This window comes from Nesoenas mayeri, assembly GCF_963082525.1.
Source record: "Nesoenas mayeri genome assembly, chromosome: 5".
In the NCBI taxonomy this organism is placed as follows: Eukaryota; Metazoa; Chordata; class Aves; order Columbiformes; family Columbidae; genus Nesoenas; species Nesoenas mayeri.
Window position 1 is genome coordinate 29,094,622 of NC_137548.1, and position 25,938 is coordinate 29,120,559.

General features: G+C 35.7%; 1 protein-coding gene across 2 annotated transcripts in view; it reads right to left on the reverse strand.

Annotated features, from left to right (window-relative positions):
- AKAP6 (A-kinase anchoring protein 6) overlaps window positions 1–25,938 on the reverse strand; it is a gene marked incomplete at its 5' end in the record, with an annotated part of 220,913 nt that overhangs the window by 29,540 nt on the left and 165,435 nt on the right. For both annotated transcript variants that reach the window (XM_080346163.1, XM_080346162.1), the window contains 2 exons: window positions 11,707–11,931; window positions 15,359–15,505. In XM_080346163.1, the coding sequence (XP_080202289.1) occupies window positions 11,707–11,931; window positions 15,359–15,505 (372 nt within the window). The remainder of the gene's footprint in view (window positions 1–11,706; window positions 11,932–15,358; window positions 15,506–25,938) is intronic.

Below are 25,938 nucleotides of genomic sequence, written 5' to 3' on the forward strand. Positions count from 1 at the left end.
AAAAAAGCTAAATGAGAAAGATAAGAAATGAATGATGACTTGTCATCTTTTAGAACAATACTGCCAAATGTGTCTGCTTTTGCTGATTGCAAGGTTAAAAGAAAATGTCACCTAATATGGGAACTCTACTCAGTTGCATACTGTGGGACTTAATCTATACTGAAGCTAAATATTCTATAAGTATGCAGTGAAGTGCAAAAAACAGCAATTGAAAAATGACATGATTAAATGGCACAACATGCAATCATTTGCTCTCAATTATATCAATGTATCTTCTTCATTTCAAGGAGTCAGGCAGAAATATTGTTTTTTAAATGCCTCTATTAAATTGGGCACCAATAATAAAATAGATGAGAGTCCTAATAAGCTCATTTACGTAACATACATCACACACCACAGAACTATTCTCTCCAAACGGGTTTGTTCATAGATTTGTCTCCTGGTTGTCACTAGTCTTGGCTATATTAAAAGATTTTAAAGGCACAAGGCTTGCAGACCATTCAATGGAAAACCTTTGTACTTAACCCTTGAGAGATCTTTAATGCTAATTATGGAAAAAGTATTGATGTAATATCTTTGCTGTCACATTTTATTACGATCACGGTCACAACAGAATCTGGAACTGACATTTTAGAAATATCATCTAATTGCAAGTCAGAAATACAGAATGACAGTTTAAAGTAGAATATGACTTCTTTCAAAACAGTGAACTGTTTCTCTTTATTTAAAAGCTCTACTTTTAATAGCATTACAAGCACCAAATTGCTACACTGATCATATGTCTCTGTAACTCACTGCTTAGCAAAGCATTACGATATCTCTCCTACATGTCTGAGCCCAGTTCACTATATTGTTTGTGGAATGTGTCAGTCTCTATACATATTAAAAATGTCAATGAACTAATATGAAAAAATACTTCATTTTTGCATTGAATTCAATAATCTACATAGGCGCTTACATCCTACTTATGATCAAGTGCGTATATTAATTAATTCATTCATTTCACTAGCATTAAAAAAATTACATTGGAATTTGTGTTTATTTGCAATCAATAATGCAAAGAAATTTATTAATTAGTAAATACACTTATTTAAAAAAAATATTTTATATAGCATTCTAAGAGTACTCATCTTCTTTCCCATTTTTCTCTAGAGGTACACTATATGCATTAAAAGCAGTAACAATCCAGAATAGATGCTTCTGGGCTCATTCCATAAAAGCTGCTATTATATCTGTACAATGTTCTTTAATTTCTTTGTTCTATTCCTTTTACTTGTTTAAGTACTTCAAAATATTTGTTTGTAAGAATATAGTTCAATGGTCTGTTATTTAGCTCATATTCCCATGTAACTAGCAATATGCAATATACTTTTCTTCATAAATTAAAAACACTATTAAAATTCCAGACATATAAAATAATATGAAGATTAAGTTACTATAAAAGAAACTATAATAGCTTACAGATTGCTTGTATCATTACTAAAGCGCTGGTATCTATTACGGTGTCTCCCTGGAATAAAGAATGCACTTTTGGCAATAATCTGTTAAAAAAGTGCCCATTATTGTTAAGACACTCCTATCTTAGCTCTAAACTAGTGTGCAATTACAGGAAGGTAAGTTTTAAAAATCAAAGAAAACCAGTGTTGGATCTAAATGCATCTTCCCTACTGAAATACAACACAGTTTTCCAAGCCTTGTTTTTCTCTTGTTTCATATAGGGGATTGATTAGATTCATTTTCACATTGAAATATTTTAGAGCTATTTACTGCAAAGTTGGAGTTAACTTGGTTCCAGGGGATAAGTCAAGTCATTCAGACAGAGAAGCCAAATGTCATGGCAGGAGAATCCATTTTTCTAGTCTGCCGCTGTCTGTGTTAATAGATGCTTTCAGTTTGTGCCCTCTATTCATTCAATTTGAGTTCCCTTTCCAGCAAAAAGATCCAAAAGAGAAATATTGAAAGACATGGCACAATTTGCTAGGGTTTCTTTTTGCCCCCTAAAAATGCTAAAATAAAAGTAGGGAAAGCATCAGACAGGTAGCATAAATATCAGCGCTATGTTTTGCTTTTGTAAATAATCCTGAACTACACTACCTCAAAATTCATTTCCCTGTAGCGGACGGTAAAAATGTAAAATTTTTTTCTAGATCACCACACTGGACAGAGTTTCAAATGAATATGTGTGGAAATTCAAGAGATTAAATGACTTAAGGCGCAGGTGGAAACTTTACAAAATCAAGCAAGGCATAAGTTAAGTTCAATTTTACTACCTGTTGTTGGAATTCACTTAGAATTGCAGCTTAAAATAAATCAAGATGTTTCTCAACATACATTGCACATGAGATGCCAAGAAACCCCCTCTAACTGCCTAGAAATGCTAGGTATCAGAATTTCAGTCATCTTTAATGAACAGTTAAAACTCTTAAAACTTTGTATCCTGCCTCAGAGCTATGTAAGAGGATTTAAAGGAAAAACTTCCTTGCATGGATGTACATCAATACCTGTAACCCTCGGGCTGAAGTTCAGATGTTAATACTGTACTTACTCCCTTTCTTAATCTTGTTCCCTCACAGATGGTAGATAAGCATTTTTTGCTGTCCCTGTGCAATGGTCCTGGTATATTCTGAAATCTAGTGAGAATTTACCCTATTCTGAATTACAGGAAAAATATCCTTCAATGCATTGGTATTAGCTTTTTGTGGGAAAGAAGTGAACATAAAATAAATTACATTAATCTTTTGAAGACTTCAGGACAGGCAGGGTGATAGGAAAGGGAAAATAAACACATCTAATGAGTAAAGAAAAAGATATTTCCTTTGGCTTTTTTCTTGTGTCAGTGAAGCAAATTTAGCCTGGATTCAAAAATGTACAGCTTGAGCTGCTCTGGGCTAAACAGAGGAAAATATATGATGGTGCTTTCATGTATATCTGTATATGCACAAGGACAACAAGCAGGCTTTCTAGAAATGGTATTCCACATCTTATTTCAAAAAAGCAACACATCCTCAGAATGGGTATATCATTAAAACATAAAACCATTATTTTCATTCTTTTACCATATGTTAATCATAAACACACACTCTGACACACATTTTTTTTTTGTTTCAGTTCAAGACAAAACTTAATAGTCCCCAAGAGAAGTTACTTGCAGCAGAATCAACCAGAGCTGGGCAGCACTGAGATGAGGTAGGTTCACTTGCATCTCAAGTAGGCTCGCCTACCTCAGTATCTTGCTTGCATAAATAAGTTTTAGGCAAGTGTTTAAGTAAGTATGTTTAATTTTAAATTAAGATTAACTTGTCCTTGTACAAGTTAGGCATACATGACTTTGAGAGGCACAGTTTAGCCTCAGTGCTATGAGAAGGCTAGAATTAGAAGTGAGGACAGAAGCAGGTGATGTGGTCAAGATGAGCTGTGAATGGCAGTCAAAAAGCTAAGGGTTGTCAAAAGCCAAATGTCTGGATGAAGTGACTGTGTATGATGGTCTCAGAGGCTCAGCATTACTCATATTATCGCACCTCAACTGACGTTCTTCCATTGCCCAGACAACAGGATTGGGGTAAGAAGACTAGGTAAGATGAAAGCAAAGAAGTCACAAAACAGACCTGCTTTTCTTCACTATGGCTTAGACTAGAGAAGATAACGAGGTTCCTCTTACTATGCCAAAACACAAAAATAAGTTGTCACAGTGATAAAGGGAAAGGCGGTGCACTGTGAATGACATTGCATCATCAGCTGCTGGAGAAACATGCAGAAAATCCATTAGATCAGAGGCCAGGTCTTCAGATTTATTCTGAGGTGAGGAAATGCTGCACCTTCCTAGCAGACCAGTAAGGGAATCATCCTGCAAAGGACAGGAATCCACATACTTTTGGAACTTTTTTTTCCATTGACTTTATGCAGCAAGCATAATCTAAGGCACTCTGCTGTCTCTAGCAATATGTTGCCAGCCTGCAAATCCCATTCCAGACTGACATCTCATACTTGTGAGACATAATATACCTGATAAGGATTGCAATAACACTTGAGAATGTATACTGAAGACCTGTTCTTTTTATGTTCATATTCTTATTCATACTGAATTATACGTTAGCCTGCGAGTAATTCTACTAAAATCAATGGGCTTCCTGGCAGTATGAAAGTATTTTTAGTGTGAGCAAAGGTACTAATACAGTCTATAATAATATTCCCTATTGGGACTGTGATCTATTAACTCACATGCAAAGATGAAACTTGGGAAACCTGTCCAGTACTGAAACCAAAATTAGGCAATGGTCTACGAGGTCAATGACCCACCAGTCAAAGAAAAACTTTGTTAGTAGAGTATAATGGCTCCAGAGAACAGTATTCAATCAATAATCCCCTAATACTGCAGAGACTGGACCTGAAAATGCAATGCTATGGCTCCAAAGAGGCAGCCATAAACAATTAAACAAATCATATATTCACAAGCAGTAGTAAAAAAATGGACCTTAATGGACAGAGTACAGTGAATTTTTGTCAACTCTTTCATATTTCCAGTACACACTGTACTTGTTTTTCTATATGTTATGACTAACAGGTGAAATAAAGCTTAGTGGCTGACCAAAATACCAACCCTCACTGTAAATTAGTGAAAGTCAATCTTGGCTTATTTTTAGGGGAAAGATTTCTTTCTTGTTTTCCTTTGTTGACTTTTGCTTCTTCTTATATTCCTTTTCCAGGTTGATAGTAACAGAAGAGAATTATTCTGGTTTTGCAGTAAATAGATCTTCAAGGCAATAGCAGGACAATAAGCAGTTATGTTTTCCAGGTGTCATTTGGGTGGGTCAAAAGAAGGCAGTTGATTACATTTTCAATGATAATGACAATAATGTGAGATGGAACAACGAATGTTCTCTCAAAAGAAGAAAAGTCAGGTATTTTCACTTTTACACATCTGAATCTTCAAGAGGCCATGACTGAGAGTGGAAATATATCTCAAAGTCTGCAGATGCCATTGATGCCAAAGGTTTGGGAAAGGAACTGTAAGTTTGTAATGGCCAGTTTGGGACAGCTTTCTCTGTAAGCCAGGGTATCTTCTGTGTTAGTCAGCTTGAGTCAGACCTCAATTCTTACAAGCTTACTCATGATATGAGAATTAAATGCAGACCATCCCAGTATAGTAAGAAAGACAGGAGAAGACCACTATTGTCTCCTTCACACCAGCTCCAGTTAACAGGAGGGCACTGGTTCAGATAAGCACCCTATTGCACATTGGGGAGGGTTCAGAGAGAAGTTTGGGCTCAACTTTTCTGGAAAAGAAATAAGCCCGTAGTTAGTCTGGGAGAACTTCACAGATATTAGCATTAAATCTTTCTGAGCGGGGATTGCAGTTGCCTCAATGACTTCAAGTCCCTCAAGTCTCAAAGACATTCCTGATGACTCCTTGGGTGGGATTCATCTCAGTTAATGGAGAACTTGACACCTGAGCTAGTCATTTAGGAGAAGGTATGCTGAGGTACAGTACATCTCTGTAGCCACATGTCTAAAACAGGACAGATTAATTGCATCCCCGAAGTGCTTTTTCCCCCCACGATTACTATAAAAGAAGCTCAGACAAGATCTCTGCACTGTAGGTATCTAAAGCCAGCCTGTTTTAACATACCTGTACCATATGGCTATGCTGTCTGCAGGGTAATAATCTTGGTATACCAGAAATAAGGAGACAATACATAAAAAGGAGCTAAGAAGGAAGTAAAATATTAATTAATAGTCTAAGAATAGCCACTTGGCTCCTTTCTCCTTCTCCAAAGAATTCTGTGTGTTGCTGTACCTGAGCTCTGCTGGCTCAGGCTTCTTCCTGTTGCTATAGTAACCTCCATCCCAGTCTTAGTCCAGAACCCCATTGCCACTGCTGAGTTAGGACTGCATGCAGATACTTTATGATATTGGTTGGGAACACTGCAGCATGTCAATTCTAAACATCCCTGGTGGCTAGATCTTCTGTGTCCCTTTCTTTCCCCCAGCAAAGGGAGCACTTGTGGGGCAAAATGGTTTTAGACAACTAAATAGTGTTTCTGATAAATTTTGAGATTTTGATTAATTAAAACCCAAGTAACAATGTAAAGAATCTCAGAGAATTTGCAGTTCAAGCTTCACAGTCTAAAAAGGATGATGGAATGAAAGCTGCTACCTCAGATGGCATATGTGGTCCTAAATGGGAACTGTACATTGTATCAGCATTGCCTTCAATAGGGAGTCCTTATTGAAACACAAGCTGAACTTTCAGTAATAAGTAATTAAATCAAAATTTGAAATAAATTTGAGCATATTAAATATTCGAGTACCGTGTGTGGGTATAGTATTGAGCACTGATATTTGAGCATATTAAAATCAAATTAGAGTTATAAAACCACTTATTGTCTTAGGGCCAAAATACCACATTTCTGGCAAAAAATACGTAGAGCTGTTTTACTATAAAGAGGTTGCTTCTCATTTAAGTGATCTACAGAGGTGCTGCTTTGGGGTCATGTAAACTCAGTCTGAGTTTGCTTCAAACCATTGTAAGTGGCATCAGGCTACATTTGACTTTGGAATACTACCTGTTTTTCACAAGATTTAATGCTGTATACCCGAACAAAATTTGGGTAAACATTTCTTCATCTGGGAAAAGATTTATGGCTCTGAAATCACACTCTTTTTGAGAAATTTATTAAAATTACAACTTTCTTTTTATCATCTTAGAGGTATAAAAAGGGTTAAAACTTGCTTGACTTCTTTTGGACTTTCTTTTGGAAACTGTTTTGCATACTTTTGTTGCATTGAATTTCTGTAATTCTTTGATTGCAGCTCTGCCAGGAACATCATTCAAAAAACTATAAAATTTTCAAAATGTAGTAGCAAAGGCAATTCCTGGCACATGTAGTAACAGCCAGTACTCTTCTCCAATCTCTGAGTCTCCAAACCTGCTCAAAGTTAATACTGTTTTTTTAATTTCAGTTTGTCCATAATCTTACATGGTCCCAAACTCACTTGTGTTTTATTTGATAGAATTATGTCTAACTGAATTGTTAGTAAGATGTGCAGTGCTGACTCTTATGCAAACTTTGCAGTTAAAATGAAAAACATTGTAAGAAGCACTGTTTAACTGATTGATTATTCATTACCGATGCAACCTATATTTCCAGCATTTTCTGGTATGAATAAGCAGGCTGATCTCTTTAATTGATACATTGACTAAAGTCAATGAGAACCACAGGCTTTCAGTACTGGTGAAAAATAGCTCTCCCATTTTTGAAGGCCCAAAATACAGATTTAGGAGACAGGTATGTTAATATACAGGGTGTTTCAAAAAGATGGATCCAATTTGAAATAATTATATTTCTGCAACCATGAACTGCCCATGAATGAAACTCTCACCGCTTGAAAGTGCGGGACATAGAGTTTCAAAGGATTACTATTAGGTGCTAGATTACTGCTAGATGTAAATTTTTGTGTAATTGTAACATGTTGCCGTTGTGAAATATATTGCTTTGAAATTGGGTCCATTTTTGTGAAACGCCCTGTATATAGCACTTTGCTTATTGCTTCAAACAAAACTAGATCAGAAAACTACATGAAATGAAACATTATTTTAGCCAAAAAACACGTTTTAGCAGAGAACCTGCTAAATCCTGTACTGAACAGAATCCTTTATGAATCCTGCTACTGAAAGCAATAGAGGCTTTCCCAGTTCTACATGACTGAGAAGGGATTCTGAGATGGACAGATACTTGCAAGTCTGAGCTTGTTCTTGAGTAGCTGGTTTGTGAGCCAAAGTCATAACAACCAGCTTTTTGATGGCAATGGGTCATTTTTCTGTATTGAACAGTTAAAGTCCTAAGTTTTATTGCAATTGACAGAAATTATTTAGGCTCTCTTGCTGTCTTTCAGAGGGCATTTTGCAGAGAAAACAGCATGCTTTTTGAAGTCCCAGACACATAAAAGCAAATATGGCAGAACACTTCTACTTAGAAGCCAACAAGCACACAAATTTCTGGCTAGAACTTACTGAAATGAAGTTTACTAAAGCTTTAATGAAAGAATGTGAATTCATTTTTCTTATTGTTCCTCATTCTTTCCTGCTCCAAATCTCTCCTGACCCACAAAATAGCCATACATCATTAGGTTAGGAAATCAGTTGTTCCAGTTATCAGTCTCATGACATTAGGTCTTTCAGCAGCTAGAATTATGTGTTTACCTGAGAATCTTGTATTAATGTAAAAAGTATGTTTCTAGTTCGTGTCCTCATCATTTCAGGGGAAAGCTAGAGAACATGAACTCAAGGCACTCAAAAGGCAGAACGGAAATAGAATGATGAATAAAGAAAATAAATACGTATTTGCAATTATGAAGATCTCATGAATTTTAAGTCATTCTCTTGATTTTCTTAGGACAGATAGATGAGTTTTTCATGTTGCAACAGAAGAAAACAAACCAGGAGCGAGACACCCACAGTTCCCCTTTTACAGCTGGGAAACTTGTGTTCACTCTTTCCCCCTTCTTGATAGGAGCCCGGGCCAGGTCACACTTGGAAGCTCACTTAATGCTGGTGAGGAATGGCCAGAAAGTGTCACTATAGCTGAATCAATGTTTGTGCCTGTCCTTTGTAACTAAACATTAAAATCTCTGAGGCAGCCAGGAGCACTGAAAGCTGGTGGAATGAGCAACAAAATGGCTTGGCAGACCATCTGCACAGAGATCTGTGTTGCACAGAGATCACTGGGCTGAGCTAATTATATCACATAGTTTCCATAAAACCAAAAAATACAGGACCTTACATAAGCTGGATAATGACCTTAACAATGTTCTAGTAATTCTGATACCTAAATATGTTAATAATAGTGGGGGAAGGGAAGGGAAGGGAAGGGAAGGGAAGGGAAGGGAAGGGAAGGGAAGGGAAGGGAAGGGAAGGGAAGGGAAGGGAAGGGAAGGGAAGGGAAGGGAAGGGAAGGGAAGGGAAGGGAAGGGAAGGGAAGGGAAGGGAAGGGAAGGGAAGGGAAGGGAAGGGAAGGGAAGGGAAGGGAAGGGAAGGCTGCCTTGTGGTTAGCAGCAAACATTAGGGTCACTGTAGCTGGGTTCTACTCTAATGCAGCCATTGATTTTCTGTGAAAACCTGGAAAGGTCACTTAATCTCAGAGCTTTTTATTTCCCTCACTTCTAGAAAGAGGATAATAATGCCTACCTTAAAGGTTTAGTGGGGCTTAATTTATTAATGTTTGTACACTATGCACAGATTCTTGACTGGATAGTACTACAGAGATGCTAAGAATTATTACTGCACAGCAATATCCCAAAAGAAAAGTAACACAGTAGTGCATTCCTTAATAAAAAGAACACTCAAATTAATGTGGCATTATTTTTTACAAAAGAAAAGAAAGAAGTCAAATTAATTTCTTCCTACTGAAGTTAACAGCCCCTTCTCCCACCATATTGTTGTCATTTTGGGTCCCAACTGCATGTGAACTATACATTAAATTATTCCTCCGATTGCAAAGGAAAACACCTGAAAAATTAAATAACTGGTTTTTTCCAAAGGCATAAGTGTAATTTAAAACATAACATTGTGGAATGAAAATCAATGGCATTGTTGAGTTTATTATATTAAAAGTGTTTTTCTGTGTACAGTGGCTATGTGAATAATCAGGATGGTGCAGCACAATAAATTTCCATTAAGAAACAATGATTCCTTTACCACAGTGAAAGCAGTAATAAGGTTAAACTCTTAAGTTAAGTGGAAAGTAAGTCAAACTAAACCCCAGCAGGTTTCCTACTAGTGGCATAGCTAATGTTTTTGAAAATGTTCTAAATGTTCTTTCTCAAATATATGTATTATACATTGCAGTATTGTTAATTATATCCATTTTCGCTTTTATACACTTCCCCAGGAGATCAGTGAAGAATGGAAAACTTACTTATGGTGGATTTCAGATTTAATGAGACAAAGATGGTTTAATATATATGACAAAGTGATGTGCTCTCACCATATTTGATAGGTAATTATTTTTATACTCTAATGGCTACCATTTTGAAAATAATTAATGTGTTATTTATGTAATTAATAGATAATCAACCGAGTAATGAAATACTCTGGTTACCTCATGATGGGTGGTACTATCCTGTTTAACATCTCTAGAGATTTTGGCAAGATATCGTGTCATATATGTATTAGAAGATTTCATTTGAGAGATTTATGCACATTCCAAATATGTAAATAACATTGCTATGGTGTTTCTATTCATATATATAAAAGTCTTAGCCATATATATAAAAATGTATATTTAAAAACAAGTTTGTCTGAAATTAGATTTTTAAATCCATGGTTATGCACTTAAGTAAATGCTGTAATTTGCCACAGAAATACATAGCATCCAATGTCTGCTATGGAAAACATGGATCTACTGCTACAGAGTTCTGCAGGTTTATCAACAGTCCTTCATAATCACTGGCTTTGAAGCTGGCTGATAGAACAAACAGAATCAGCATTACTTTCTTCACCATTAGCAGAAGACCACAACTCATTAAAAAAAAATTATACAGATGTCAGAAGAAAACTTAAAGTTGTAATCAAATGGACATGCCTAGGAAATTAAAAAAACCTTACTAACTTTATCTACATTGATACAACCTTCTCACTAAACTGCATGATCAGAAAAATAAGAGTTAAGGAATAACCAAGTGGGAAGACAGTAATTTTTCTGCTGTTGTTTTCTTGAATGCTTGTATAAAAAAGCACATTTAGAAGTGTATGAAACATGCTCTTTGCAGTGAGTATTTAATAAATTGTCCACCACCTGAAGAGTTGTGTTGCCCCAGACACCCTGATGTACTAGTGGAACAGAAAAACCTCTTTACCTCTATAGCTCAACAATTATTTGTGATTCCTTTCTTATTCTTTGGTCAAAGATCACTCACAGAGTAAAGTGACCTGTAGTGATGATTCAGGTGAGCATTTATTGAGAAGTGATAGCTATGAACAGTAGAAAAACGTGTGGTTCTACCAGGTTTGTCTGCTAACTTAACAGCCCACTTTTCTAAATGGTCCCACTACTTTTGGGGAATGGAACAAAACATACAATCTCCATTAATTTAGTTGCAAAGCTGAATGCTAGCCTTCCACTGAAGGATATCATCCATCTGAATATAGCATTGTGACCAGAATTCTTTTCCCTCCTTTTCACGAATCTTCAGGTTTAGGCTTAAGATGTGGCCTAGATTAATGCAAATCTCATAGTGTATATGTCTTTTTCCACATATCCATTCATCACAAATTTGAGGGCTTTCTCATGTATGCTAAATTTATATCTCTGTAAATGTGACCTCAAATAAACTATTCTTGACTCATACGTGCAGAGAAATAGACTATTAAGCTGACAGTCACACAACACATAATTAATTTAACCGATGTAGTGAAGCTTTTTGTGACAAAATTCAGCTTTATAGTGAAGTAGAATGAAAGAATACTATTGCTTTTCCAATTGTGGTGTGATTAGCCCTCTAAAGCTCTCTTTTGCACAAGGAATAAATATTATTGTAAAGATTCAATAAAATCAACATGAATGAACACATAGTACATAAACGAAGATAAAAATATGAATATATTATTACATATGTACACGCGTTGCATTATGTTATGTGTAAGATAAATATTTTATCCTACCATAAAGAAGAGCCTCTCTAAGAAAACTATGATTGTTTTTTTATTACCTTAAAATATTGCAGTTGTTTCTCAGCATTCATTGTTCCTTCATTTTCTTGTCTCAGACAGGAATTGAAGATGAAAAGCTCTGTATCTCTCAGCCACCCTTTCAGCTCTTTGATCCTGACCTCCAGCTGCCTTACCAGGCTGCCGCTTTCAGGCGAGAGCAGGTCACGTGGACCTAACCCACTGTGCCCTACCATTGTGTCCTGGATCTTCTCTCCGAGGGTTTTCTAATGCATCAAATAAAGAAAACATAGATTAGTCTTCCGTACCAAAACTTATACAAGTTAATATGCAACAAGAAGCATCTGTTAGATGACTAGACATGTGGGGTTTTTTTTCAATAATTACTACTAATATCAATCAATTTCATTCTTTGTTTCCTAGTTTCAATCAATTTCATTTTTTGTATCTTTGTTTTTCACTTATGCTGTTCTCTCTGCGTCACTGATTTTGCTGGAAGCAAATCAATGTTTATTGAGAGCAGCTATGGACAGAGGAGACAACTTTAAACAGTAGTTACTCTACAGAATATGTCCATGCTTATGACCATGAGAACTACTGGTTTGTAGTCAGCAACAGAAAATACAACATGCATGAAGTTCACCAAACTCTTATCCAAGGTACTGTCTAAGCTTTTGGAGAAACACTGAAATATTTTTGGAGGTATGAGCTGTCAGGTGATAGTTTCCAAACTTGTAGCCCTGAGATTGTATAGAGGAGCAGTTAGGTCATAGAACAGCTGTTTTACTTTTAAAAGTGGATGAACTCATTCAGACACCAATAAGCTAGAAACTGCAAAGCCTCACTGTTCTTGAACATCAGGTCAATTATTTAGGCAACTAAATTTAGATTTAAGTTCTCCATGTTAAGCATCCACTTTAAAAATAATGGACCAGAATAAACATTCATCTCTGATCACTAATGAAACTAATTTACTACAGCTTTTCAAAGTAGTATTTCTAATAGAAGAACCACTGAATAACATTTTGATAGTGGACGCTGTGAGCATAATGAATATTCTGAAGAGGCCAGGAATAGAAAGTTACCTTCCTTCTCAGTATTTTGAAAGGCAATCCTTTAACATCACAAGGGAGACACGCTGTTGCCTTCCCCTCCTATGTCAAGCAGTATTTTATCTGACCTATAAGAGGCTGTCAGGCTGACACTTATTATAAGCACTAGATCTGTGTTACTGATTGTAGAATACAGAATATACACTGACAATCACATCCAATAACCTTTTAAACTGATAATTAGCAGTGGTTAATTGTTGTAACACGAAGATACAATTTTAGGTGACCCAGTATGGCTGTCTGTTGAAAATATATGCTTTAGAAAGTTACTGGAATGTAATTAGCAACAATGAAATCAGCTTCCAAAAATAAGCTTTAAAACACAAGTAAAATTAAACCAACAGACATTAATCCGCTATGTGGCATTCTGTAAAATATGTCTTCAGGAGATCATAACTGAAAAACATGCCTTCTTGGCAACACCCTTCTATTTTCATGGTGCAAATATTGATAATTTGAAGGCCCTCAGTGGAATCCAGCGTTAGCTATTGTTTTTATGCTGTAACAAAAGTAGCAGCAGGAGGTGAAATCAATGCCCTTGGAGGGTAGGGTCACAAAAAAGAATTTATTGCCACTTTTTTGTTCTGGAACAGTTTGCAATCATAAATTCTTCATAAACAGAATACTTCAGAGAATGGTCCGTCTTCATAAATATACGACAGAGGACATCAATTTCATTTAATTCACAATTTGTGTCAGCACAGCAGATGCCAATGCCTGCCTTGATAGGGTTGTTTAATATGCAATTGAGACAGAGTAATATTCAGCACAGGGGACAAAATTTCACAGATTAAACTGTACGCACCACTGACATTTCATTCTAATGTATTTCCATTCCACACTGTTCACCTTAGATGAAAGTAATATTAAAAACCATATCCCTCTATTTTACCATTGTTAGAAGTTTAAATCCTTGTCTTTAATTTTTTTCATGCCAATTACAATGTAATCATGCCAATTAAAACAGTATGCCTAGTGCCGTTGGTTTCTGCAGAGGATTTTATTAAATTTAACAAAACTCTATCAAACTCTGCTTATTATTCATGAAATTGCATTTAGCAGGAAAACTGTAATGGTTATATTTTATTTTTCTGTAAATGCTGACATTAATGACAAAACTTGAGACAGCGGTATATTTTGATTTTAACATACTGAGAAGTGTAGGGCTCAATTTCTTTTCAGGACAGAGTTTTTCTAGATTTTTAGAATTATGATCATTTACTTATGTCATAGTTTTATGTCCTACCAGCTCTAATCAGTATAACTGAATTAGTCTGATTAAATACATTGAAAGTCATAAATGTAAGGCTTGAAACTGAATTTATTTTAGAAATACAAGTTGTCATGATCAGATGTAAATAATGGCTAAGTAAGTCTCATTTTTATAACTAAATTATTGATGTTCAAATATTTTAAAAATGTTTGGGGTGATGCTACAGATTAAAATTAAAAAGTAATAAGCTCACTAGTCATAAGACAACTTTTAACATTTTCTGACAACTTGCACATCTAGAGAATCAAGCGATTAGAAACAAATGTGCTGCACTAAAAAAACCTCACCCCCTGTAAAATGGCTATTGCGTTACCAAGCAAGCTAAAGTGACACAAGCCAGTGTTTAAAATACTGTTGGCAGGCTGCATGTATAGCTTACTCGTAATATATTAGAAATGCTTTTTAAACTAAGATAATAGCATGCAAAATTATGCAATGTAACTGTATTACTAATATCACACATCTATAATTAATCATTTAAAGTAATTTATAAATTTATCTTACCCTTGATTTGAAGTGAAGGCAATTAAGGAGAGAAGTGGATGGAAAAATATATAGTTTGACCTCTCTCTCTCTCTCAGCTGTTTTACAACAATAGGACAATAGTGTCTCCTGCACGGTGCCATCACTGGTCTCTGGGTAACAGAATCACTATATTGCTTTTTTTGCCAGATTCTTGTATCTCACTCTTTGGCTGAGACCCAGCCCATCATAGCATGAAATGAATTACATGAAACTTTTTTGGCTTTTGTCAAAAGTGAGCTGAATATAGCAGCATGAAACATATCCTGGCTGTATTCTGAGCTTCAGGTATTCAGCTTTGTACTGAATTTGCATATTTGTTTTTGAGCCATCAGTGTGACCTGAAATATGCAGTGACAACCCCACTTTTCATCTTAAGGGTATAGTAAATAGTTAAACAGTAGATGTCTCTAACATGTACCTTCAGAATAAATTCTATTAACATTCACTCAAGCATGACAGTCAGTGTATATCAGATATACTGCATTATAGTTGACTTGGTGCATACCCGTAATACATGGCATATTTTACTTACATTTTTTATGTATTAAAGAACCAAAATTATTAAAGTCAGACAGGAGAAAAGCATGGAATAAAAAAAAAAAATCAACAGAAGAGGAAAATACTGTGGAGTTTTTATGATAGCATGAGTAGCTTGTTTGAAATGTACGTGGTGAATTGAAAGAGAGAGATATTTGTGCCTCAAATTAGAAATCAGACAGACAGTGTACTTCAACACACAAAAATGTACACATAACCCACAAACAGTAATAAAAATGCAAATACCACAAGTAGTTCCCATTTTTCATTAATTGAATCCACTTTTTCAAGGAGATCATTTGGTAGTAAAACACCACTTTTCTTCAGAGCTTCAACCTTACTAAGCAGTTCCATCTTTTTCGGGTGCCTGATTGACATTTCTACATTGTATCTCTAGAATGAAAAGAAATAGACAATATTAGCTACTGTGAACACTTTTCTCTAAATGAAGCTTTAATTCTACGTGCCTACTTATGATCACGCTTACGATGCCATTTTTAATTTTTTTTTAAGCACACAATCTTCTCATGACGTAGCATAAGAGATTTAGGTACGAAGCACGTAGCCTTCTGGGTGACGTATCTATGCAGGCAGCTACCGATTGATTACGTATAGTAATATTCACTCGTTCACAATATTCACTTGTGCAGTAATATTCACTAACAGCCTCTTTATCTGAAGCTTGTTCTGCCCTTGTCTTGTTTGAGTCAATGGTATCTTATTTTTCAAATACGCTGCTTCAGCAAGTAACACTGAGGCTCTCCATTGGACAAAAAAAAAAAAAAAAAAAGGAATAATTAAATAATTTCCTAATTATGTTTCCTGTAGAGTTTATTTCTTCTCTGCCTCTCATTGTGGATTCTGTCTCATATATTGGCTTGAAACACTATTACACATGAAAACATGAGAGTTTCACCTTAAAAAAACAATTAGACATAATTCTCTTACCACACAATACCAGTAACTTGATTTTTATTGCATCAACCAACAGGAGCAGTGAAATGGCACACAAATGAGAACAGCCACAATGCTCATACAGACCAATAGTTTCTTCAAGCTGAAACTACCTTTTATGTCCTGCACTGTTATTTATTGTCAAAAAAAAAAGGACCAAGAAAACAGGAAGAAAATCAGAAGCTTCTTTCCAAATTAAATTAATTTAACTTGCTAAATATTTTAATTAAATATTACTGTGTATTAGTACTCTATTAAAAATGTATTCTAATCTACAGACCAATTGGCAAATAAATCTCATTAAAACCTGTATCCTCTAAAAACCCCAATTAAGTATTAAATATAATAGTTATCATAGTGATTAATTATGTTTTAGTAGCTGGTACAGTAAATAAAAAAATAAAATTTAACACACAGGCATTCATTCATATACATACCCTGCATACAGTTAAGCTAATTTCTTCTTCCTCTTATGTATAAAACACTCATAGAAACAGAACTTCTGATATGGACAAAAAATGCAGCATTTACTCAAAGAGGAGAGTTCAGCACATATTCTTGCAAAGGTCTTTACAAGATATATATAAATTGTGCATAGCTATTAACAAATTGCATGCAAACATTAAGGTTTTTTTGCTTTAAATTCAGCCAAGAAAACTGCTATAGCAGCTCATACTGAAAATGTTAGTAACTGGGCTAAGTATAAAAAAATTAAACTAGAATAAGGAATGTTTAAAACATGGGTGCCTTTCCCAGATCCAAGAACACGCTCTGTAGGAAAACAAAGGAAAAATACAATTGGAGACAGCTTAAAGAAAATAATAAAGGTGTGAAATCACTGTTTCAGCTAACAGGTCCTCAGCATTTCCATGCATATGTTTGCATATTGTTAGTTTCATACTTTAATCTCTCATTTACACAACACATGCACATCATTTATATTATGTAAACTTCAGCAAATATTAGTCATTTGTGGATCATGGAGCAAATGTTTTAAATGAGGTGATTTAAACCATTTCTCACTATTAATGAACACTGATCAGGTGTCTGCGTATCCAAAATTACATGAATATGCATAGTAAAAAACAAGGAATTGTTTACAAAGAACTTGCCTTTTGACACTCGGTGTACAGCAGCTAAGGTTTTAGAAAAGTACAAGGGTAGGTATCAACCAGGTCTGGCCTGAGGGAACTGGATCTGCCAAGAGGCAACATCACTTTATTGGACTAAAATGTTCAACAAGTTTGCCTCTTGGTCCTGTATTATTGCCTTTTCAGCTACAATGATTACTGTAGGAGATTACAATCTTCTTTATGTAATCTGATTTCTATTTAAAGATGATATAGCTGAAAAGGATTTGCATAATTATTTCCATAAGTACATGAAATATCAAGGGGAATCCAGAGTCCAATTTGCTAGGCACTGAAATCCAGTTCGTGCAACTCCCTTTCTTTTGTCAAGCGAATTAATAGACTGAGGGAGTCCTCTAGCTGTGTGACACTGGTGCAGGCACAGCTCAGTCGTCCTCGTCACTTCTCCCAGGCTGGCAGCTGCTGCTGCCCGGACTGGGGCTGGGGATGCTCCTGGACCATGCAGGACCGGTGGAGACATAAAATACACTGTGTCTTTCATAACTACAATGCTCTTGTTAACATAGAAATGGAAGATGTTTAATTTAATTTTGGAATAGATACAATAATTCAGTGCAGCATAATCCAAATAGTGTGACAAATGTTATAAAAGATTATTACATTAAAAAATAAATACGCTAGATTTTGTGTATGGGCTTTGTCTTTGTCACCGTGCAACCTACTGTATAAACAAGCATGTTGAAAGTGCTGATTGACAGAAAATGCATTATGCTGTAAAAGATGAAAGAATTCAGTTCATTATTAGATGTATTGGTATGTGACCGTGAGTCAGTATTGTTTCACTTCTGGATATTTAACATGCAGTCTGTATTTTAAGTTAAGGGAAGAGCTTAATGTACAGGAGGCACAGTTTGAGAACTGATAGCACGAGATGCTATTGCTAATGCTATTTTTTAATCCATTAAACACCTACACTCTAAGCAGTTGCATGGAAAAATTAGCTACCAGCTCTATCAGTGCTGCACAACCCTATCTGGTAGGACTACTTAATCCTGTGGTGAGAAGATAATTTAATCTTCAGATTCATTCTTTCCTCAGCTTTAAGTGAGCAAAGGCTGCTCCATTGTGACAGTCTGTGGATGCCATGATATAGATCACTGCTTAATAGACAAAAATGAGATTCAGAAAGTTAAAGTCTCAAGTTTCTCACAACAGCCACAAAAATAAGTAAATGAGCAATATTTAATTTCCCACAACAACTGTCATATTAAAAAACTAGGGGGGGGGAAATGCCAAAGAACGTACTGGAAAAACTGTAAAATATTTACAGCATGATTAGCTGTGTGTATGCATGGCTGGTTTTGTGTTTCTGAAGCCACTCAAAAGAAATTGGAAACATTGTTAAATTAAAGAATTTTGGCTTTTTATACCTTCTCACTCAATAAAACCTGTATTTCTCAAAGGAAAAATAGTGGAATTTTTAAAAAGGCATTTGTCTGTGAATAAGTTTTGGCAAAAACATTTAAATGATGAGAAGTTGAATTCCAAAAAAAAAGCAAGTTAAAACCTTACTTCCCCTGATAAAAATATTCTAGGAAATCCAGGCAGCCTTGATTGAGACACATTTTTTGACACTTTATACTAAACTGCGCCTTTCTTTTTAGTCCTTTTTTTCTTTTTCTTTAAAAAATTATATGAAACATTTTTTCTGCGAAAAATCACACCCAAAAATTCTGCCCAAGTGGAGACTGGAACAATGCCTTGTAACAGTGTTAATTGTCACCATGGAAACCAGAAGAATAAGCCATTTTGAAACTGGTATAGAAGGCACACATTGAGCAACTCAAGCATTTTTCAGCCTCCCTCAGTGTTAAGGAACAAGATGCCTAGTCACTGAGAGGTCAGAGAAAGAAATCATCATGAAAGGTTCGTAGATGTGCACTGTCTGGTAAACAATAAAAAAATCTGTACACAGTTAACAACTCTGTAAGACTGCGCACTGCATCTTTCAGAAAGAGAAACACCACAAAAAGATGATCAGGACCAGGGAGCGGATTCCACCCCTCGAGCAAAACTTTAGGGCAATATTATGCGAACCTTGCCCCTAAAGCTCCCTGGGAATTCTGTTGTTGTAATAAAACTTCAGAAGAGGAAAGAAAAAAAAAAAAGCCTGCATGATGGAATTCAAAATAATGTTCTAAAGGCACACAGAGAGATTAAGACATCCATTGTAAGACTTTCGTATGGTGCTTCTGTTGGTTATAGTGAAAAGAGACTAGACATACTGAACACACAGTGGAGCTATGGCTACGAAGTACAGAAGAATTAAGCCAGTGAACTTTCTCCATTATTGGAATATGGGTGTGCTATTTGTAGATGTTCTGCATTCCATCATTCACATACTAATAAAGTATCTTCAGCCAAACGGCACTCTGTGACACACAACTGAGATCAGGACTGAGTGACCTGTGATTATTGCTTTACCTGGACTGGATCTTTAAATTTTAAAAACTTGCCTTTTGGAGTATTTCAACTGCTGCAGACACAAGTACATAGACACACACATGTTCAGTGTCTGTATGTGCATTCACAGTTATTGGTGGCACACATTTGCAAAATATACTACATACATAAAGTTAAGTAAAGAATACTCTGCAAACAAATTAACCAAATATATTTTATATACACATATATATATATGTGTATATATATATATATATAAATAAATGCACATGTAGCAATATTTGTCCATCATCTCTTCACACACTCACTTTGCTTTCTGGATAATGTTTGCACTCTTCATGCTAGGCTTCATGGTGGCCCCTTAGGAAGCCCATGCCTAATGCCATTCAGTGATGAACAAAGAGTCTTTTTATTCCAAAGTCCAGGGCCCAAAGCTCAGCTGTATACAAGCAAAGTGAAGGAATCTGCTAGAGGCCAGCCTACTGTTCACAATAGATCCTAATGCTTCTACCTTTTTGGTACTATCAGTGTGAAACATTTTAGAAACCATCCAGCCTGGTTATATATTTTACACTGTCAATAGCACTAGAACCTCAGGACAACATTCAAGATCTGGGCTGAGTGATCTGTCTAGATAAATAGCAGTTGCTGTTTCTTGCAAACTTCATGTATTTCACTATTAGCAATTTATGGCAAATAATTGCACAGGGAAATTATAAAGACTCCTACAATTGTCCTTGTAAATTAATAATAGGCTTTTTTGATTGGGATAAATTTGCTGCTGAGCCTTTGGAAAAATTAAAAAGTGCAATGTCATTTAAAATTGCCAGAACTCACACAGCAAATTACATCTGAGGTTAAGAATCAGTTTTTCCTCTTCTAGTTTGTTCCATTTGCATGATCTGGAAATCACATTACATTGGCTATGTATTGTTAATTGGACGTAGATTGCATTATCTTTAATATAAATGAAACTACAAATATTAAAATGAATTGCAAATTCTCTAATAGAAGATCATAAAACAATCTTTTTAAAGTATCTCCCATTAATAATTTAATTCCAATTATATCACTCAGAAAACTCAAGAAGGAGAGTGCTAACTTATTTCCATTTGCCTTTTTCCCCTACAAATAAGCACACGAGTACGACATGTACTTGTGTGAGAGTGCATGTGCATATGGGTGTATGCCTGTAAAACAAAACAAATCTTACTGCTTTGCCTTAGACCCCTGCAAACACCTTGCTTGCTTTTTTCAGAAACTAGCAAATGTGGATTACACTTCTGCTAGGTATTCCTTTCTGTGGCAACTACAGAAATGAACACATTGAAAGAAATATTAAGTAACTTCATGAACTAAATTTTGCCTACATTAAAAAAATATGCAGTTGGTACCCATTGTTCTGCCTTTTTTTAAGGAAGGTGATCCCAACCCTTTAAATTTTTCTATAAATGTAATATCTTTTTGAAGACGTTGTATGCCCTTTAATGAATTTATATTAAATATTTAATACTGTTTAGGGCATATCCACTACTACCAAAAACAGTTATATTCCCAGCAGTCCCACTGTTTCAGGCAGAGGGCTTGATTGATCCTCCTAGCCTGAATTGAGTAGAATGAAAAGAAGCAGTTGGAAAATAGCTGCAATCATTTAATGCAGATGACCTCTGACAGGCTCACAGCTCTTCTATCTGAACAGAAATTTGCATGGGGTCTCTGTGCAGAGGAACAATGTAACCTAAATGGTAGACAATCTTTATTCTAATGAAGTGGGTGTCAAGGTCAATGTAAAACTGCAATGATAAATGGTGCACCACTAGGCAAGAGAAGTTGCATAGGCATTGTAGTGCTTTCACATTAATTGAAGGCTGAAATGCACTGAGTGAAAGCACAAGACTCTCTTTTCACCATAATGTGTTAATGCACAAATGTTTAAATGTTTTATTCAAGCCCCTAGCCTGTTGGCACAAATCTTATTGCAAACAAAAATACAATAGTTGGCCAATAACCAGAAAAATAGAACTTTTTATTAGCTTGCCTTATTTCTTGAATCTCTAACAACTTCCACAACCTACTCAGAGTACCAAAAGAATAACAAGTCTCCAGACACCTAATGTAATTCCCATGATCCTTTTTCTATTTAGGATATCTGTCTTTAATTAGTTCCAAACAGGCTAGCCTTTAGACAACTCTTCATTAGATACCATTCCCAATGAACTAACTGTGAGAAGAAAAGTCATGCTTCAATATTATTATTTCCTAGATTCCAAGTTTTCTTTTAGTATATAGTTAACATCTCCAGGTGCCTTTTGTTCTCACTAAGAATTAGACCAGTAAAACTGGGTTTTGTAATGCAAAGAGTTGTGTGCCTGGAGTGGGGACTGAACTACAGTCTGTTATTGTGGCTTTGTCAAAACTGCAATACAACTATAATTATAGTACTTCATCAGTCGATCAAGCAATTTGTAGAAGTCAGTACATTTTGTCTTATAAAAATGAGGAGGACAGTAAGCTGCTTTTTAAAATCCTGAGCTGCTTAAGCTTGTTAAGGGTATATTGTTTGCTAATACACTCATTAGCAGACAAGCATTTTAACTTCATCAATTAAATGGGAAATGGTGTTGCACCATTAGTTTCACAAAATGCTAAAATACAGACAGCAGTCTACAGCTAAAATTTTTAGAAAATGTATTTTCACCCACAAGCCACATTACACACTTCAAAGTGTTTTTTGTTCAGCGACTTATACATGGGGGTGTGTGTCTGTGGATGAATGTAGGTGGTGAAAGCCCTGCATATAGCTGTGAAGCTAATTATATATATACACATATACACCCACTTAAAATTTCCCAAGTCCCATAAGGACTGCTGCTGAAGCACAGCGTCATATCTTGACACCGATGAACGTTTACTCATCTGAGTAATCTCAAGGATGACAGAAGTTTATTCCTGTGAGCAACTAACAGCTTTCCTGGATAACTAGCAGGTTCGCAATATGAATGATAAATTTAGAATATTTATCAGCCTTTACAGTTTTAGGCTCTTCTGTGCAAATAAATATTAATACCACAATTACAGTTTTTAGACAAAGAGCTATAGCTTGTTACTAATTAAGAGGATCTGCAGTACTTTCCTTTTCTGGGAGGCTGTGAGTGGCACGTACTATATAATGTCATTTCTATTTTACAACTCACTTGTGCAAGGGAATTTTCCATACGGAAATCAATCTTCAGGATATTGCAATTCATAGAATAAACTCCAGTGGAATTTAAAAAAAAAATAAAAATAAAAAAAAAATTAAAAAAAGCATAGTGTAAAGGGGAAAAAAAAACAAAAAACAAAAAACAAAAAACTCGTTCCTGATGAAACTGTTTAAAAAACTGTACAGCTTCATCTGTGTGTGATTTGTCAGGTCTGAAGCTTTGACGTGCCCAAGGGGCAGACCCCAGCGGGGAGTAGGCTGCAGAGCTAAATAGCTGTGAAAGAAGTCTTAATGTAGGATGGAATTCAAACTAACCTTGACATGACCTCGGGAAAAATATGCAAAAAGTAAAATGAATGCACTCTGCAAGATACATCCTAATTTTGTGGCCGAGCTGGTTAGTTTCACAAACATAGCTGGGACTTTAAAAGCAAAATAAAATGCGAGGAAAAAGGGGATACTTTGGAATTCAGAGTAAAAACTTACGCGGGCATGGGGTGTTGCTGTGGAGGCATATGAACCATTTGGAAACAATCCAAATAAAAACCAACAGTGAACAATATTGTTGTCAGCCTGTCTATTCAGGAAAATTGTTTTTTTAGGTTGAATATAAATGACACAAAGCCAAGATTACATCATTGCATTACAAAGTCTGTTGTGGCTTTTAGCCGAACAAGCCCCATGGATCTACTAGCTGATGGCAGTAATTCAGTATGAAGTTTTAAAGGCTTCTCTCCTTTTTTTTTTTTTCTTTTCCCTAAGCTTTGTTGATCTAAATATATAGGAATCTTGTTTAAATACTGATTACATCTTGTTTTTTTAACCCACATCTCTGGGTTTGTTCTGCAAACTTACTACTTGATACAAATACTAAAAATTACAGTGGGTATATTAAGTCTTGATTTGGCTTTATTATGCATTTTGCCTGTCTTGCTCAGTGTTCAGTTAAGCAGGAAGACATCCACCTTAATATAGCAGCCAAGAACTGGCTAATTCACTAGATATATGGAAATTTTAATTGAGTGTCAACTTATGTTGACATTCAATCCCATTACCTTCAGAATGCTATTTTGTAGCAATACTAGTTATTTACTACACTATTAACCAGATTTTAAATATAATTAAATTGCTAAGAACATATAGCCAAAATACAGCTTTTGGAATTCATATAGCAAGAGTAATCAAGTATCAGGTGCATGAGATTCTGCTAGATCTATAAGCTGCTGTCCATCTACAAATGAAGACAAACCCCGGCAGATGATGGTAGAACATGGTCCCACAGTACAGGTTATAGAGCAGTTCAGCTAAGGCCACAGAGTTAGTGTACCTTATGTTATAACAATCTATTGATATCGTAAACTATGTGTTTTACTGGGATCTTTGGCTGATATAGGAAATAATTTCTGAGATTCATCTCACATTGCTTACAACAATACTATTAGAGCTCTGAGGGTTTGTTCACACCTTGCACCAAAGGTCTTGCTTTTGGCACGGACTAATAGAGGTGCAACCAACAGATATGCTTAAAATATCAAACATGGATTTAGCTTAATTTACATTTATTTAGTTGCCTGGAGAATAACTTATATTAAAAAAAATTAAAAATAGTGCTCTTCAGGAATTAATAACTACTATACCTTTGGGTTAATGCTTAGGTGTATTTATTGAGAAAAACAAACAAACAAAAACAAACAAAACAACCAAACCAACCAAACAGAAAACAAAACCAAAAAACAAACACAGAGCAAGGGAGATTCTAAAATAGTGGTGTAGACTGCAGGTAGTCCGTTACTAGTGGAGAATGTATTTGATGGCAGGGACACCGTTTGGCCTGGAAACAAACAGGTGAAGTTGCAGCTCCATCCTCGGCTGGATATTCTGAAATGCTGACCCTACATGTACCAAATCTCATATAGCTACACTTTTACGTTTACATTTTTACAAAATAAAATATGACAACGTAAGACTATGGAGATCTTTTGAAGAAGATAATCAAAGAAAGTAATTCATAACCTGTTATCCTCCCTTCTGCTGAACCTGTGCCTGCTTCTGCAGTATGCATGAAACATAAAATTGGAACTACTCTACACAAAGATTTAATTCCAAATGCACCAACTATTGTCAAGCTGTGTGTTACATGCATCATTCTATTTTAAAATGGATGTTCCTGTGCATTTATCTTTCACAGACTGGCTCTTCTGAAGTCCTTACTTCATTGTTACTCAGCCAGAATGCTAATGGTGGTCAGTAATAACCTCCCGTGAGTGAAGCCTGCCTGAAAATAGACAAATAAATTATCCTCTCTTCTAGCAATACCTACTGGGATATGTTTGAGGGTAGAACACCTCTGGATCTTTCTTCTTCTTACCTATTTGCTGTACTGTTTCATGGGAGTAGAGGTTCCCCACTGCAAAAAGAGCCAAAGAGAAATCTAAGTTCCTCAGACCAACAGAGGGAGAACTCAAAGTCTCCATCAAAGGACAGGAGATTCCACAAAGTTCAGTATACCCACTGTTTGAGGCACAGTGGATTTAGTAATCCACATTACTAGACCTTGTCAGCTGTGAGAAAAGAAAATGATCCCTGGCCAACGGAGACAGCTCTGCAATCTCTGCAGGCTGGTGAGTGACCTCAAGTCAAGACCAGACAGGCTCTGCAGCTAACTTGCTCAGTCACTCACCTCCAAATGTGTGGATCTGAGTTCTCAGGACCTGTACTATCCAGGGTAACAACATGAGCTTTTTTCTAGATGACAGAACTGACACCTGTTCAAGTGCCCATCTAGGTGTTGACTGGAAAAGAGGTTGACAGTAGATTTCTCCATTTGCCCAAAATTATAATGAAAAATGTCATTTTTAAGTGCACATCCTGTACTGTATTAAGTAAAGTGAAAGCTAATAGTTTTTATAATGTGCTATTTGATTTGTTCCTTATAATTTCCCTTGAGTTATGTCAAAGCTGGCACATGCAGCAGGTCCACTAGGAGTGCTAAAACATCTCCACTGAGTATCTAAAACCCCAGCAATCACCATAATTCCTCTTATAGCAATACCATTACAATGTACCACATCAAAACTATTGTTAAAACATGGTAAAAAGAAAGGTATGTCGTTACC